Source organism: Osmia bicornis, chromosome 15, assembly GCF_907164935.1.
Source record: "Osmia bicornis bicornis chromosome 15, iOsmBic2.1, whole genome shotgun sequence".
Classification (NCBI taxonomy): domain Eukaryota; kingdom Metazoa; phylum Arthropoda; class Insecta; order Hymenoptera; family Megachilidae; genus Osmia; species Osmia bicornis.
This window is the reverse complement of record NC_060230.1, coordinates 5,904,296-5,922,012: the sequence shown is the minus strand read 5'-3', so window position 1 is coordinate 5,922,012 and position 17,717 is coordinate 5,904,296. Positions and strand designations below refer to the sequence as shown.

At 47.2% G+C, this 17,717-nt stretch overlaps 1 protein-coding gene across 4 annotated transcripts in view; it reads left to right on the top strand.

Annotated features, from left to right (window-relative positions):
• LOC114877828 overlaps window positions 1-17,717 on the top strand; it is a 191,868-nt gene that overhangs the window by 130,060 nt on the left and 44,091 nt on the right. For 2 of the 4 annotated variants that reach the window (XM_029190885.2, XM_029190883.2), the window contains exon 2: window positions 14,639-14,816. In XM_029190885.2, the coding sequence (XP_029046718.1) occupies window positions 14,655-14,816 (162 nt within the window). In that variant the 5' untranslated portion in view covers window positions 14,639-14,654. Of the gene's footprint in view, window positions 1-3,844; window positions 4,631-10,638; window positions 10,897-14,638; window positions 14,817-17,717 lie in introns of those variants that run through there. The other 2 variants (XM_029190884.2, XM_029190886.2) reach the window with 2 other exon arrangements.

Sequence of the window (17,717 nt, the reverse complement as noted above, 5' to 3'; positions counted from 1 at the left end):
TCTAAGCCCCGTAGAATTTCGATTCGCGGAGAGGAATATAGCAGGTGGTGTAAATGGCGGTCGATCGGTGTACCAGGGATCTACGGGCAATCATGGTTCTATGTACAAACATAAATAACGATATCCCCCGGAATACGTTGTCGTGTATGCGCTCCGGTGCCAGTTGGAATAATAGACGCGGTAATAGGCGGGAAATGACAAATTTTCATTGCAGAGGATCGCGTTTCATCCTGCCCGATTCCAAGTCGAAATTGTCCTCCGTCGAATCGAATGCAGTATACGCGAATATACTGCATTTTTCCTCTCTGCTCGTTTATCGCTTTTCGTCTGGGCTACCTACGACGACCATAGGTGTGCGAGATATATTCCCGGCAGATAAATCATCGTCCACCTACGTTGGTAATTTCTTTTTGGATCGTAAATCAGTTGGGAGGTCGGTACGCGAACGGTGCGTGCAGTCGTGAGAGGATCTCGTTGAGAGAAGTCCTGGAAGTCTCGGTGCATCGGTTACACAGCCGTCGGCTTTTTGCCAGCTCCTCGAACGCTCGGCGCGGAGAAAAATCGCACGGTGACCCGTTTATTAACCCGTCAGCTCCGGCAAAACCCACGGACCGAGTCCGCACCCGTGGTTAATGTAGTAACCTAACGAGCAACGAGAGAAAACGGATTGCGCGTAATTGATCGCCGCTGTTACACGAATGCGTCGGACTTGAGATATTTCTTTCCGTTAAAAACTTTCGAAGCTCCTACGTTCGATCTTGTATAAATTAGCCCTCTAAATGTTAAATTCTTCGGCAGAGGAGAGCCCGGCGTCGTTAAAAGGTTAAAGAAGGCGGGCCGAAAATTACCAGGCAGGAATTAACAGAAAGTCTTCCGCTGGTACGTTCATTAATATCAATTTTATCGTGCCGATCGTGGGGGACGAGTACACAGCTTCCCCATGAGTCAGACTGTTTATAGTGACAATATTTTAAATGCCCTCTTCCCGTTACCCTCCTCGACACGACTCAATCGCGGTTAAACATTCGGTCGTGCCGCCTTTGAAGATCGAACATCGTCGAAGAAAATCGTTCCCTCCTCGACACCGGCCGAGGACAGTTCCCGGCTCTTTGTACCTACGCTGTTTAATCTTATCGCTCTTCCTGTTATCGTCTTTACACGATCTCTCCCGACGATCCTAACTCGGTTCGCGGTCGAACTTGACGACCTATCGATGTGCCTTTCCACGATGCTTCTCATGTTTATTTAAATGCCCATGGTAATGGGGGACATTGGTCAGTTCGGAGCAGGTGATGCTGCAATACTTTTACAAATTTCTTGAATACCGAACTGGTGGAGTTTAAATTTAATTCTCCGGGTTTACTGGAAAACTCGAGGACGATAGCACCCTCGAGACAGCTTCGCGATCAGCAGAAAAATACTGTTCGAAGGCATTAGCGTGTTATCGTCGGTTTTTCCGACGTGTCTCCAAGAGCAACGAACTTTACGTTCCTCCGTGGTTATCGCGTGTTTTTGTCGTGAGTGCCTCGCCGGAGATACGACAAGTTCCTCGGTCTATTTGCTTGGCTAGATACACCGGCTATCCGGCGTGTTTTTGAGGAAGGTTAAACAAACTTTTGACGCCCGAAAACCTACGAAGATTAGCCGTGTTTGTCGAAGAATGCATCATCCCTCGCAAACAGGCTACGCAATCTTCTGTCCATCGATGGAATTCTTTTCTTTAAGAGCTTCAAAATCGTGTACTCTCCACCGTATAGAAGGAATAATGTTAAAACAAAACGAACAAAGTCGTATCGATCCCGTTAAGGGTTGCCAGTTAAGGGTTAATATGCCGTGTTTCTTGGCTCTAATGCCGCGTCTCACGAAACAAGACGAATCATTTCGGAAAACGCGAAGGTACCACGTCGCGATAAATCCTCGTCCAACAGGGTAGACTCGTCCGTCGGTGAAACCGTGGCGGCCACTTTCTCACGGAATGCATTAACGCCTTTCCGGCGACGCGCGGAACCGTCTCGTCGACGAGGATCCACTCGGCGTCACGGCGCGCAAGCTGCGGGAGGATGTTTAGCAAACACTCGGAAAATTCGCTGCATCACCTTTCGGCCTGGCGTTCGGCAAACAAGCCGGTCTGCTTGGAGCGCTTCCAGAAAAGCTGTCGACGTTGTGGAGGGTAGGCGCCGACGTCCGTCGGCATTCGCCAGAGGTTGTACTCTCGCGAGAATCGGATCCACCTATAGTTTTTGCGCTGCTATTCTCTTCCCATCGCGTCTGCGGTCGACCAGGGTAGCCGTGGAACGCGCGACAACCGCGGCAAACGTTTGCCATTTATCCAGGACGGGGGAACAGGTCGATGACGAGCGTCCATCGCGGTGGCGGAAGCACAATATCGCTAGCAATACAATAACCACAATGGGCCATTTCGGCATCAACCTGTTCCGCAAAGCTGGCCCGCGTTCCGTCTCGTTTGAAGTTCCCGACGCCAGGCGCCGGTGGTCTCTCGTTCCCTTCCTTCCTTCGGCAACCCTTCGCAATCCATCGAGCGAACGAAAGGATTTCTAAATACTCGTTCGCGGTATTTGCGGATATCCGCCGGTAGTCCTGGAAGCGTTCTGGCAGGATCGGCGTCGGAAAGGGAAAGGCCGTACCCGGCTATGGGAACGGGGATGAGACAGAGAGGGTGATCGGTTGGAAAGTAGGAGGGAACAAACGACAGGAGCTTCTCTCACGGGGCGCCTGCAATCCGATCCTCAAAGCTCATCGGTTAAATACACCAAAGCTGTGCAAAGTGGAGGGAAAGAGCGTTTAATTAATTCCATCCAGTGCGTCGCTATGGCTGCAATTCCGCCTTGCGTTTTCGACCATGCGTCCGCGTCGTTACGTTCAAACGCGTTCGAAAGTGCGTGGGCGATGGATCAAAGCGGAACTCTACTGGAACACGCTGCGATCCGTGGGAAGATTGAATTGTGAAACACTTGAAACTATGTTATGTCTTCGAAATGACCCAGCTTTTTCAAGTGATACTAGTCTAACGCAGATGACGGTTCGATTAAGTTCCTCCCTCAAGTAGGGTAAACAATGATGTCGATAAAAGATCTAAGAATCTCTACCGGTTTCTTCCGACTCCATATTCCACGAACGAGTTACTCGTGTTTATCCTCGCGTAATGCTCACGATCTCGTCTCGAAGATTTAACTTCCTGTTTCGTAAATCGTGTCCGCGTTAACGAACGTCAAGCGTCGAACGAAATTCAACGAAAGAATTCCCCCCGGGGTCGCGAGAGTTCGCTGAAAATTAAACGATTCCATCCGCGAAACAACAGCGACGCGCGTCACTCACTTTACGCGACGACTTTGTCTCGTTACAGCCCCCACGGAATTACCTCGACACGGAGAGAGCCGTCATTCAACCCCGTCAACGGCATTGTGTCCCGGCTCGTCGACACGAAACACCCCTGTGTAAAGCCTCGTCGAGACGTTGGAGGGCACCACGTTACAGTCTCTTTCGCAAAAGGGCACCGCAGCCTCCTGAACCTGGACACCCTCGGTGCGCACCCTTCTCTACCTCGTTGCCTCTTTTTTTCTTTCTTCCACCGAGTCATCGTGTTCGCGCTCTAAAAGGACGACACCGTGTTCCGTCCCTTTCCTACTCGCACCCCTTTCGATCCCTCGACCCTTTCGCTCTCGCTCGCACCCTCGTGAAAAGGGTCTGCCACGCAGCGGGAAGAAAGAAGAATCGCCGAGGAGTGGGGGGCTGCTATCGCAACTAACAAAGTGGGGGTAGCTGGCTAGGTGGTAGGGGTTGCTGGTTACATAGTGGTGGGGGATAGGAAAGCGAGGAGAGGGGGTAGGCATGAAACAGAACCTCCGACTCCGAACGATCGGACGAAAGCAGAGAGCAACAGTGTGCCGCGCGACGCCGATGAGCGAGCGTTACGGAACTTATCGTTATCGTAGATACGCGTGTTTTGGAGTCGAAGGAACCGGAAAGTGAAGAACGATTCGTGTTCGTCACGCGGGTACACTCGAGCTTTCTATGAACGTATTTTTTACAAATAAAGTGCAAGGGGTGCAATTGTTAAAACAGTGAGATCGTTCGGAGTGAAAAAAATTCCTCGTCGAAAATTGATAGAGGATATTCGTGATCATAGAAACCGTGTTTCGGAATTAAGAAACGATTGGTGTTTGCGTATTTGAAAAATATCTCATAGTGGAAGTGAGGGGTGAGAATTTTATCGAGACGGTGAAGCAGATGTCTCGAAGAATGATCCTAAATAATCGTGATCGTTGATCGGCATATGGCTCGCGATCGCTCCACCTTATCAAGGAGATTCGTGCCAAATTTCCATCGCGACGAGTCGTCGTCTGGCCGTCTCTCCGCGAACGAACGAAGAAGCGACGCTGCTCGAGGAACGATTTCGAGGGAAAGGGTTGTAAGATCACGCTTAGTGTGCGCCAGTGATACGTGAAGGAAAATACACCGAGTGTTGGAAAATACCCGAGAAATAAATCGGGTGTGTTTGTTGTGATACACAGTGGTTGTGCGAACAGAGCTGAACCGCGAAGAAGGTGTGAATACCGTCAAAGGAAATGTGCTGCTAGCAAATCGGCAAAGTGTCGCCCGAATTTTTGAGGTGAGTCATTGTGTTTGACTTCGCCTTATCGACTTTAAAGATACGATGTTAACTTAGCGATAATTGCTTTAAGAAATGGGTCGTGTTGACTTTAAACTCGAAAAATATTAGACCGATGATTAAACGCGTCAGCACGTGGAAATATTTTTCCTTAAAAGAGGATTAACCGTGATACGATTGTGGAATAGTAGCTTTTCCTAGAGCCATCAATTCCACTCCATAAAACGTTCACGTTCGCATCGATTTTCGATTTACCGTCGCATCGAGAAATCAAAAATCGCGATCACCCTTCTCGAACATTGGAATTGCGTACGCTTCGAAGAAGCAAGAGACGATGCTTTCGTTGTCTGGTCCGCTCGCGGATTCGTCGCGGAACAAGGCATTTTTCCGCGGTGATCGTAATGCGATGGCTCGGCTGCGTCCGGATCCAATTCACCGGCAGACGCGGACGATGGAAAAACGAGAGACGAGAGTGGAATTCTGTGCGAACACGTTGAGGGTGGCAGAGAAAGGCAGAACTTAATGCAACGGGCAAACAAATAAAGCATCTCCGACGGGCATTGAAAAGAGTCGACGTGATGTTGAAATCGATATTCGCGACTCGTTGCAGAACGTCGAGCAAGATTAACGCGAACCCTGCACACTCGGCCGGAATCTCAAGAAATAGGGAGGAAAAATTCAACCTGCCATTTTGTCCACTCGAAATGTCGAATCCAATCGACACCCTGTCGTTATATCGTCTGAGAAAAAGATTAAAATCGTAATGAATTCGCGTTTCTTCCGCGGATTGATCGCGAGTCCGTTCGCGACGCAGCCTGTTGGTCTGATTTCCATCGAATCGCGTCGATGTTTACACCCGATTACTCGCCTTAATGGAGAATTTTCATCGCGGTAATTAATCGAATCCCCTGGCCGACGCGAAAACGCACACTCTCTCCGGTGTTCCATTTGCGAAATTACGAGACTACTGGTACCTGAGCCACTCGGTGCAGGCGTGCATTTTTGTCTTTCTTTTTTTTTTTTCGGCTGTTGATGTTTGAAACATCCACGAGGCGAGGGGTCGATTTAAACGAAACACGGGGGAGAAACGGAGATGAAATTAGAAATAATCTCGGGACTCCCGCGACACTGGCGCAACCAGGACACAGTGGCAGGCGTGCTGCTTCTGTCGCTGACAGTTATTAGGAACTTATGGGACGAGAGTTCACAGGGAAAATTCGACTCGCACGGGAAGAGTTCACTTTCTGCTTCGGACGTAAACTTTGCGAATTCGTTTCGTTTTTGTTGTAACGATTCGAGAAAGTTTACAGAACAGTTCTAATAATCAGACGTCTAAGTTTCTTCGTTAGAGATAAGGCTCTATACAGTGCGGTAGATAGGAACCGCAGAAAAAAATATTCAAAAACTTCATAAATAGATATAACAAATAATTTCTTTTTACGCGGTGGATAGGGACCGGATAAAAAAAGCCTCACGAAAATATGTCAAAGCTTTACGAAATAGCGAGAAAGTGCTTTCGAAATGAAACACAAAAACAGGCTTGACTGTAATCGAGCGTGAATATAATATTTCATAAACGGAAGTAGGAAAGACACTTGAAAACACGCGCCGCTTGCACCCTTAGCAGTGGATAGTCCAGCAAAACGACGACAGATGGAAGCACGTCGTGGAGCTCTTGCCGAGTCCAAGCGGATCGACTTTTTACCCGCTGACACGAATCTCCTCGACGAAGAAACGCTCGCGGAAATGCTCGTTACGATAACCGTTATCGCGTCCAGATCGTTTTCCCTTAATGGAGTTTGAACGATACTCGGTTTCGATACCGCTAATTGCTACCAGGAACCCTTTGTTTCCACGATTCTCGGTGCTCTATCTAATGTTTTCTCCCTTTTCAAACGCGCCTACATTCTTCTTGAACTTCCTCCAAGACGCTTCAACCCCTTTCACAGAATTTCCGGGTTCGCGTAACCGCGATTTTCTTCAGTGGAAACATTACAGACTCGTTCGGAATCCTTTCAACCTGAGAAAAACAACATCATCGAGAAAAACAGAAAGATGAAACGCCTTTTGTATCGAAAGGTTTACACCGACCGAGCTATATTTAATGCCCGTCATTTTATAGCTTCACCGCAGTGTTCTCCCTTTACTGAACGATTTGCCCAGTCGATAAATAATAATAGTAATAATTTCTCATCGATGGAAGAAAGTTTCTCGAGTGGCTGTAACAGTAGACTGGGCGACACGTGAACGAAAAGAGAGGAGAGCAGTCGACAGCCGTATGGATCGGAAGATATGAAATTATTTATAAGTCCGGCGAATAAGCTATCAGAAAGCTATTAAAAGTTTTCGCGATCCAGAAATAACCTTTGCGTCGAACGGTATTCCCTAGAGGGTGATCTACTCGTAACATTTCCCAAGATCCCCGTAGAGCTTGCAACGCGTGTGTCGTCTTCCGACGCATTTTTCCCTTTTATTCTCGGCGAGCACGGAAAAGGGATGATTTCCAAAGACTCCGAATCTTTCTCTTGGACGTTCACCCCCCTTTCGAATCGGGAAAACTGTCAATTTTTCATGGAATTTCTCGAATAACCCCTTTCCAATCTGGCAACCTTCGTTTCGAGTGTGACGGGTTTGTACACTTCGAGAAATATAATAAAAGGGAGGTGGGTGAATCCGGTGAACTTTTATTTCAAAGAATTCGCCAAGATGATAAAATTCACGGGCTTAAGAAGCGAATATTCGTGACAGAGATGAGTTCCGTTTTGAGAAAGCTTCGTCGATCCCGCGATCGTTCGAGGATAAATTTATAAAACTCGTTACGAGCAGTCGACAACGTCGTGCGTCGAGTGCTCTCTAAATATTTGTAGTTTGACGAGTCGGCATCGATTCTTCGAACGACACAACGACAGAGTGTTTGTAGACGCGAGGAGACAGTGGACCGATCGGGGTTTCGAATAGGCAGCCTGCAATCTCGCTGGATCATCCCCTTCTCGTCGGGCATTGATACTCTCGTCACGAGTGTCACAATTCCTGGCCTTGCCCAGAAGCATCGACAACAAAATTCTCGCTAAACTCGTCCGTCCATACAGGGGCTGACAAATTTTCCACCCTCCTCGATCAGCTTATGAAGCAACGAAATATCACGAGGGTCATTTCCCGCCCTCTGTTTCGTTCTCTCGATCCTCGCTCGATTTTCGCTGCCACCGATATCGTTTAACGGAGATACCGTTCTTCGTTGTTCCGCGTCCACGTGAAACGAAACCGAGAAACGAATTCAACGGTGTGTGTGTGTGTGTGAAAATAGGGGTTGGGACTGGTGAAAACCGTGACCATTCTCGCTAACGGGAAAACCGTTCCATTCTGATGGTAAAGTGAACTCAATTTTCCAATATTCGAGTTTAGCGAGCGACCAGGGAATACGACAAACCTGAACCACTTTCAAGAAACTCGCTCGTTAAATCGCTGCCACCATTACCGACATTGCACTGCGACAACTACCCTTGCATTAGCTTGTTGCACGTAGAAACATAGAAAGATCTGATCTGATTTGATGACGTAAACCTGCCGCGAAACACCGCTTGCATCGTATCAATTTCGAGCTTACGGCTTTCAACCTAATATTTCCAGTTGACATTAATCTATCGATATAGTTTCGCGTGTGTCGTATGATACGAGGAAAAATTCAACCGTTTATCCCTCGTATATCGTTTACTCGCGTGGCCCTTCGCGATGAAAGGGGAGGAGTGTAACGGGACATCTAAAACTACTTCCAGTCCACCCTCGCTCGGCACGACGTAACCGCCCTCGTAAACTTTCTTCCTTCCTCCTTACGAGCAACCTCGTTACACCGTTCCATCCCCCTCGCGCAGTTCCGTGGGGAGAACTTTTGCACGCACACGTGTTTCGCGTTTCTCACCGGTGCTTTATTAAACCGAGACCCACCCCCCCCTCGACGCGGAAACGACTCGCAGAGTCTCTGCGTGCAAGGTATTCGGTGATAGGGGCAGGTGTCACCCCGTCCTTGCTGAATATCGCCCCGTCGAACAACCCCTTCGCGATTTCGCTTAAAACGAGTTTACGAGCCGCGAAAGGGATGGCCGGGCTAGTGATCTTGTTGGAACAGTAAATGGAAGCTTGGTTTATCGCTCGTTTACTCGATCGCGATTAGTGTTTCGATGGTAAAAAGGGCTGGAAATTAATCGATACCCTCGTAAATCAGTCTAAATTGTCCACCCTGTTCAGAGGTGAAATTATGAAATTCATCGGTGTCTCTAATTAAAAGGTACACGCTCGATTCGAAATCGCACAAAAGCTGCTTCAAGTTAAATAAGAATAGAGAGGGTTGGTCGGCTGGCATCGCGGAAATAATCGTAGCCGCGCCCTTTTTCGACCCTTTCGTTTCGTACCACCCTTTTCTACCTACCATCCGCGTCCACCTATAAATAACGACTCTTACGCACGTTGAAGCAATTTTCTCGCGGAGATACCGCCGGAAACGATCCGGGCTGCATGCATAATCGTAATGAGCCGAGGTCGGACGAAAATTCGCTCGGAATAATTGCGCGTTCGCCGCGTACCTCGTTATCAGATGATACGAAAAATGTTTCCACGAGCCGCGGCAGACTTTCTCGGAGCACCCCTAATGGACACGGTTTCGTTCGTGCTCCAATTGAAGAGATAAAAAATCCAACGAGAGGAAATTCCTGTGCGCGGCTTTCCCGATGGCTTGACCGAAACGTTGAACGCCCGTTAATGATCGATTACGTGCGTTTACACGTAGCGGTCGGATCGTTCGTTGATCCTACGTGTCCCGTGTTTTCACGAGACGACAGTGTATCGTTGACAGCGGAACGATTCAACGTCCGAGTCCAAAGAATTCATTTTCCCTCGTGATTCCGCTCGAGGACGCTCGAAGCTCAACGAATCGCATTATCACACCGAAGACGAGAATTCGCGAGGACAGGTACCAGACTACTCGAGATAAAGATCTCGTCGATGCGAACGGGGAACGATCCTTGCTAACCTGTTCACGGTTATTATCGTCAATTCCGACGATATCGCTCGTCGACGAGAAAACCTATTTTGTATTTATTCGCGTCGCCTGTCCGCGGCTTTCGAACCGCGTAAAAAGAGGTACCCACCAGTCGTTTCGTTCGGTGTGGTCCGACAGTTGAAACTGGTAATCGGCGATCCTTGCATAAACGAGTCGCGAAGAGGAAGGAAAGAAGAGGAGGAACGCGTTGGAGCAGAGCTGCGAGAGAAGGGAAGATTAACATAGAGATGAGATCACGTGTGAGTTACGTTCCCATGATCCAGTCTCTCGATCCTATGTGCACGGTGTCGAATTAAATATCTACACCAAGGAACAAGAAATTTTCAAATGTTCCCGCAGAGAAACTAACGTAGACCGTCGAATTTTTCTCCACGATCGAGCGAGTTTAAAAGAATCGCTGCGAATCGATGCAGCGCGTTTCGAGGAGGACGAAAATGGATCCTGCAGCGTGGGCCGAGGGACAGAAATTGATGACCAACGGTGGACGTTGCCTCCTCGAGAGAAAGCGGACAAATTGGGAACGATGTGGGAGGGAAATATTGTTCGAAAACGATCGTTGTTCACGATTCCGCTTTATGCGTTTCTCGTGCACCTCCTATATTTCATAATCCTTGCTCGTCCACCGTTTGGGGTCGCGTCTGGCCGGGATTCCTTGTTCGGCGCGTGGCGTCTGGTCGATAAAAATAAACAATCCCAGCAGCATCGGATCGACTGTTTGCGAAACAGTAATAATCATCTTCGTGACGCGTATTTGGTGGTGGCTACTGGCTGACAGGATTGCGCGTGCAAACCGTGGCCAGGCCGCGCGTTTGTTAGCTGAGTTTGTATCATTTAACTGGCATATACGAGGCTCGGTGAGCGAAGCTAATGCTGAAATAATGCGACACACCGGCTCGTTGCCTGCCACGCGTATGCAAACCAAAACGCGAATGGTATCCCTCCGTGTCGCTGGTTCTCAACGCGTTTGATATCGCGATCATTGGCGAAAGTTAATTATAAACGACGAAGAAGAGTTTTGAGAAAAGCCGATTCGAAGTTCTCTCCTCGACGCTGACGAAATGAAGCTTCACAGTGTAAACGATAATAATTAATGCCAAAAGTTTGAAACGTCGAATCGCGTGTCAGAATCTCGAGACGGTCCAAATGAATCTCCGTCTACTGCTTCTCGAAGACGTCTTCAACCTTGGGATACTTGGCCGCGATTTCCCAGAGGGTAAGGGTAAAGTCACCAATGAATACCAGGAAATTTAGCCTTTTTTAAGGACGATTATTCGAACATTTCCACCGCGGCAACAGCCTTAGTCGACGGATTAACTCAATTTCCGCGACGTTTCGAGGTTGCTTCCCGCTAATCTGATTACTTAACAAGGGCCAAGTTTCCCGGCTGGATTAAAACGAGTTAATTTAAAGTTTGCCCGTGACGGCCAAGTGCGTCAAACCTAACGACGATCATTATCTACACCGACGACGTTTTTCGAGACACCTCCGTTCACCCCTTTCAGCGGCGAGGGTATAAAATAAATAGAAGTTGAGGATATTGTGATAACTAGAGTGTATCCGAAGACGTCAGACGTTTAATGTCTCCGATGGTCCACTTTCGAAAACGAGGCGAACGCGTTTTCGGGGCGGGTACATTAAACGAAAGCAGCGGACCATAAATACGGGCCGCAGTGACATTCGTTTCGGGAAAAATAGCGGCGGACGTCGTGAATTTCGGGACGAAGCAGAGGCAGAGGCACGTTATGAAATTTTGTGCAACGCGGTTCGCGAAATCTCACCCTCTACCGTTCCATCGTTCCATTTCGTTCCATTTCGTTTCGTTCTCCGGTCGGCCGTTCTTTTTCCAGCCTTGTCGTTCCGTCGTCGTCGTCGTCGGGCACCGAATGTATATTCCCGCGCGTGCGACACGTAGGTTCTGGCTGGATTTTCATAATGAAATTACTGGATGTGTCAGCTGCGCGAGGACGCGTCCAGTCGTCCTCCGTTATCGCGTTCTCACGCGTTCCTCCTACGCCAAACTTCACTGAAAATCTTGTCCTCCCGATTTTCACTAACGACTTTCTTTCTATGAAATTCGTGGCAGGTAAAAATAAATGCGAAGTCAATTTTCTTTTAAATTTATTATATGATACAAAGTAACCGGAGCTCGTAATTAACGAGAGAAGAAATTACAAGAAAATTATATAAATAGTTTTGTATAATCGTATCGTTTCCGAGTTTTACACGCTTCCACGATCCAGTTAGCTTAACTCGTTGGGTTCGCGACTATTTTTTAACAACCACCACGCTTTGAATTTTTCCACGAACATGTAATCCTCTTATCGCCCTGGGAGCAGTGGTTTATAACGACGGCTAATTAATGCAATAATTACGACCGCATAATACAGCTTACAGTGTACTACAACGTTATCCGTGATATTCCACTCAACGTGTAATCATCGTTGTTTATTCATCCCTTACCGACGTTTAAAAATATATAACTTCAGGTTGTTATTATAATACAGAAGAAATTTGATCTGCAATTTCATTAGAACTTGTTCGGTTTACCTTTTTCGACTTATGACTACTGATTCTTGAATTCAGCCGAATTGTCGGCTGCTCTTTTGCTCTCGAATACTCGTTGTCCTAGACTATTTCGAGCAACGCGAGACAGTCGCGACTGCCAGACCCAGCTAGCACGAGATTTATCGCACGAAATCGTACGACGAGGCTCCAATTAACTCTCGAATAAATTCTTAGCTGACCCTTCTACGCGGAAGACTGTTCCTGGATGTCTCGTGAAACTGATATTATACGTTTCTTGATGGATTTGCGAATTCTCGAAGAAAAATATCCCCTCTAAAAATCCTTAGTCTTCGCCGGATGTTTAGGGCGCGGAAGACGCAGTTTCCGTTCGCCTGAGAAATACCGATAGGCTTCGCGAGACGGTATTGTGTCGGTCGGTTTTATTGAATCCTCATCCGTCCCCCTATCCTTCTTTTGTATATTTTCATCCGCGTCTGCTTCGTCGCGCGAAAAGTCGATCGACAGTGCTTCCAGCACGGTGTACACTCGCCGTTGAAGATCTCCGTTGTTTGATTTTCTCTCAGCCACCCCGTCTAGCCACCCCCAACCGTCTGTTTCCACGTAACGGATTCAGTTTTGCGGCCGAACGTCGACGTTCGAGGGAACGGTAACGAAATGCGGTCGGTATTGCGGGGAAAAAGGGAAGGCGAAAACACGGAAGGAAGCAGAAGCAGCTCGGAAGGGGTTGTATCGGATGGAATTAAATAAAAATCACGCAAACTGGAGATTTGGCGAACACGAAGCCGAGCCAGAAACGAGATGGGCGCTCGACGCCACTCGGTTCGCTGCTCGTTCGCGTTCTGTTCTGCATGAGAATCAGGGGAAGGCGGAGAACGAAGGGTGAAAAGGGGATGCAGAAGAAGCGTAGAAGCGCCACGGGGTTCCAGCATCGTGCTGGAATATCGGTGGTGGCAAGAAACGAAACGGAAGCACGACTGCATTTATTAAAGCCAGAACGCGTTCCTTTTCTTCGTCCACCCACGTGTGCCATTCTTTTATTCTTTCCCTTCCGCTCTTGCTATTTGCTAGTGCTCTCTACGCGTGAAATACCAACTGGATGGCTTTCTCGTCGCTGGCGTACCTTCCTCCCTGTCCCTTTCTTTTATCATCCATTCGAACGAGTTTCTAAAGTCATTCGAAATCGAATCCGCGCTGTGACATCCACGCGAACTTTGCTTTTAAAGAGATCATAGCGTTCTTTCTGGTTAAGAGTCCGTGAATTTCTAAGTCTCTTGGATTTTTCTGCTTCCTTAACCATTAATGGTATACCTCTTTTGCGTTTCTTCTGACACCAACGAAGTTTCATCTAATTTTCCTCGAATTATTATGTTGAAAATTTTTCCACGCGTACGATTAATATCATCTTTACTAATTAAATTCATCCAATGAATATCCACTTCCTTCATCCCGCAGCGAACGTGTTAATACGTTCCGAAGAACATTAAAGCGATTCTCGAACCGCTTCAATCATCCCGCCACCCAGGGTGCTTCCGGCAAGTCTGTACAATAACCGTGGCTGTGCAGGATTAAAGAAAGCCAGAACGTGCGAGGGGGGTGAAATCAATCAACGAAATCGTTTGGTAGATGACGAATAGGGGCAACTTCCTATCGGCGTATCGTCTATTACGCTCTGCTAGAACGTCGCGGCTCGAGGCTCGTTCGAAGGCCGAAACAATTAATCAACGGAATACAATCGTGTGTTCGGTGGGGTGCAGGGCGGTGGATAGACGTTGGCGTGACTGATTCATTATGAGACTGTAATTAAGTCCCTGTATTAGCATACCGACTAACGCGAAGAGTGAGACGGAACGTTGCAGCCGGACTGGAACGACTTGACCCGAAGGTGCTTCCTATGCTAACGAGATACCGCTTGTCAGTGTGTGTACGAAGGTAGAACGCGTAGAAAAAGCACGCGTTTTACCCCCGTTTGCACGGGGCTACACCGGTCAGGGAGTCTATTCTGGTCGGCGGCCATTAGGACCGGCTACCAGACGCGTATCTCTTAATTAGCCGGCGAAATCCACCCTACGGACGCTCGGGACCGTTATCAATTTAACCCCGGCACCGCGAACTTTCTCGGTCAACTGGCAATTTTTTTTACTCTTCCAGACTCGGACAGACCTGACCTCTTTCTCCTGCATCGTCTAGATTCTTGCTTTCTCCGTGATGATACCACTAACGAGTTTATCTCGACCAGTTGTCCCTTCCGTTTTCGTGGGATTTCTGTTTCTTACGTGATTTAGAAGCTCGATATCGCGATTAGAAGCTCGCGTGCAAAGCGGAGGAATAAATAACGAAGGGTAGCGGCAAGTTTGATAAACCTCCTCCCTCCGTACCCGATTAATAGTTCTGCCAATGGGATTAATGTTGGTTTTCCGTGTGGTTTTCAGCACGCTGAGGTGGAGGATGGAGGAGTTGGAGACGCTGGAGAGCACGGAGTGCCCCGAGTGCCCGGGGCCACCCCCTGAGTTCCGGTTGCCGCCACCCCCTCGGCCACCGTTCCTCACCGACGGCACCTTTTGCTCCGAAGAACCTCTCACCGAGATCGAGGACTGCGTCGCTATTCCGGTGAGTCGACGAAACAAACGAGAAATTATTATTTTTTTCATCGTTGTTGGCCCTCCTCGTGACGCTGGAAAGTAACGAAAGTAGCTCTAGCTTTTGGAAACTCTAATCGGTTAAGGGAGCTTTAAATCTTGATTCAACTCCCACCGCGTATTCATAGCTTCCCTACTTCCGTTGCTGGCTTACGTCGACTTCACGAAGGTACTTCGACCTAGCCATCTTTGAGAAACTTCTCCACGGTTGCTTATAAAATATTCTCCGACTTAATCCGCGCATCCAAAATTCCTCGAATATTCCGTCGTTAACGTCTTAAAGGCCGAAACTTGCCTTGTAGAATTATAACCAGATCCAATTTTTCGCCGTTTAAGCTCTGATGAAGATGAGTCGAGGTGTCCGGTGGAAAAGAACGGGTTGAAAACGGACGAGAGTTCTACGGTTCCTCGATTCATATCGGTAGAACGGGATTTTAAGGCTAGATAAATTCTGGAGCTTCTTATCCGATGCCAGAAAATTGAATCGAGAAAAGGGGGGAATAAAAAACGATTCGGAGGTGTTTTTCTTCCTGAGGGACGGTTGCTTAACGAAACGTTTCTCTGGGGAACGAACACCATTGACGAGAGGAATTTTCGAAAAATTCAATCGTTTTACTTTTCAATGAATATTTACCGTATCGTATCTGACAACGGGAACTACCCAAGTGTTACACTCACTTATTAATGAAACTTTGCCAGCTTGTAGAACTCGTCGAGCTGAACACGCCTATACCCCCTTTTGGGGGCAGGCGGCTAATTGTTAAAATGATATTAACAATTACAGTTAGTTACTCCTTACATTCTGAAGTATGACAAACTTACACATACAACTCGCAATCTAGAGATCCACGGTTCAAATCCTTGGTTCCCAACATTTTTTCTTTTTTTTTAATGATAATTTGTCTCTTTTTGAATAACTGTTACATAAAAATTGTCATAAAAACAAAAAAAAAATTGTTGGGAACCAAGGATTTGAACCGAGGATCTTCAGATTGCGAGTCATGGATCCGCTCCGTGGTTAAACACATGACTCGCAATCTAAAGGTCCTCAGTTCAAATCCTTGATTCCCATTTTTTTTTTTTTTTTTAATGATAATTTGTCTCTTTTTGGATAACTAAAATTCTATATTCTATTTTGAATAACTTAAATTCTATAAAAATTGCAGTGTATGTAATTAATTATACCGACGATTATATACAAATTCTAGTTAGAAACGCTCGTTACCGCTTTATCGTCAAGCAAATCATCCATTTGTAGAGAAAAAGAGGAAGTACGCGGACAAAAAGAGAATGTAGGAAGATAGGAAAGAAGGATCATCGGGACGGATGTTAAAAGTGAGAGCACTCGCGAAGAATAATCGCTTTGGCTCGTCGGTTCGTGGTGTATATAGGAACGTGTACGAAAACTCTGTTTCGTGTCGCTGTTTCTGTTATTGTCTTTAGCTGCCTGTTAAAAAAGCGTATTTACCCGTGACAGTAGCCATCGCTCTACCGCCACCTCCGCTTTTTCATCCTCCCTGCTCCTCCCACGCCTTTTTTCCTCCCGCGACGAACAGATAAAAACGGCTCCGTCCCTATTAATAGAGAACACGTGTCCCGTTTGTGTGCTCTTCCCGGACCCGTCGACGACCCATTATCGCCCGACGATTTTACATCATTACGCGTAATTGGAGAATCACGGTGGCTAGAGATTTATCTCTCGTTTCGTTTAGTTTCGATTAAACTTCGCAAGGAAGAAACGACTGAAGGGAAGCTGTGGGAGGGCGATCGTTTCAGCTCGTAAGATTCGCGTTATTTACAGCGTCAGGGCTTGTTTATAATTTCTAATTTCGCCCCTGCCGCGTGTTATATTAAATCGCTTTAATATCGAGAGCCAGTGCCTTGCGACGAGCCAGGGTTTAACCCGAATTATAATTATTTAGCAAGCGACCAACCTCTATATGTACTACGTGTACCTATACACATAGATACATGCTACGTACTTTCGAAGGAAAGCTCTGCTTTCGTTTTTGCACCCCCTCTCTCTCTGTACAGCGTGTTAAATGCATCGGCGTCCTTAATTGAATTCTCTCTACCCCACCAGCGGACCAGTGACTACCGAATTTGCTTTAAATATTTTGTACACCCCCTTTGGATGCTTCTTGACCGCGAATTATACCGTCTTTTTCCTAGAAATTCGACGAAATCATCTTGTTTCTCGTCTTGCGATCATTTTAACCCCTTATTCGATTATACGACGTTCTTAATTGTACACCACTTCCTTGACCGATATTTCTACGCGTAATCGTGCCTCTTTGTCCACGTTGCAAAAGCTTAAAGTTGGTTAGCAAGAAACGAAACGGGAAAAAGCAGTCCGAGCAGAGAATCGTAACGTTCTGCGAGGCAAAATGCGCAGAGAAAGAGGCAAGGAAGCGGAAGAATTGAAGGGAAGAGGGAAAGGAGGGTCGAGCGAGCCGGATGATAGTAATTAAAAAGCAGCCGGAGAATACGGTCCGCTCATAAGTTGTCTGGAGTTTATTAGAGGACGATACAGTCGCGCGATATTTATTAAAACCACCATCCCATCTTCCGGCTAGCAGTTTCCTCGGTGTCGCTTCGCAACCCCCTTTGTGCATGCCTGTCGCGATCATTTTCGGCTACCGTCTCGAGGGTTAATTTCTTCAGGGATATTTATCGCTGGAAATCCCTTCGAGGGTGAGCTTGGTACGAACGAACCACCCCTTTCGTACGTTCGCTTCAATTTCAAATAATTCCCAGATATAATAGAAGAAATGTGATCAATTAGACGAGCCTAGAAATTCCGTTCGACGTATAATAAATAAACGCGATATTTTTTAACTTCTCTTTGGAAGTCGAAGATTGGGAAGAAAGT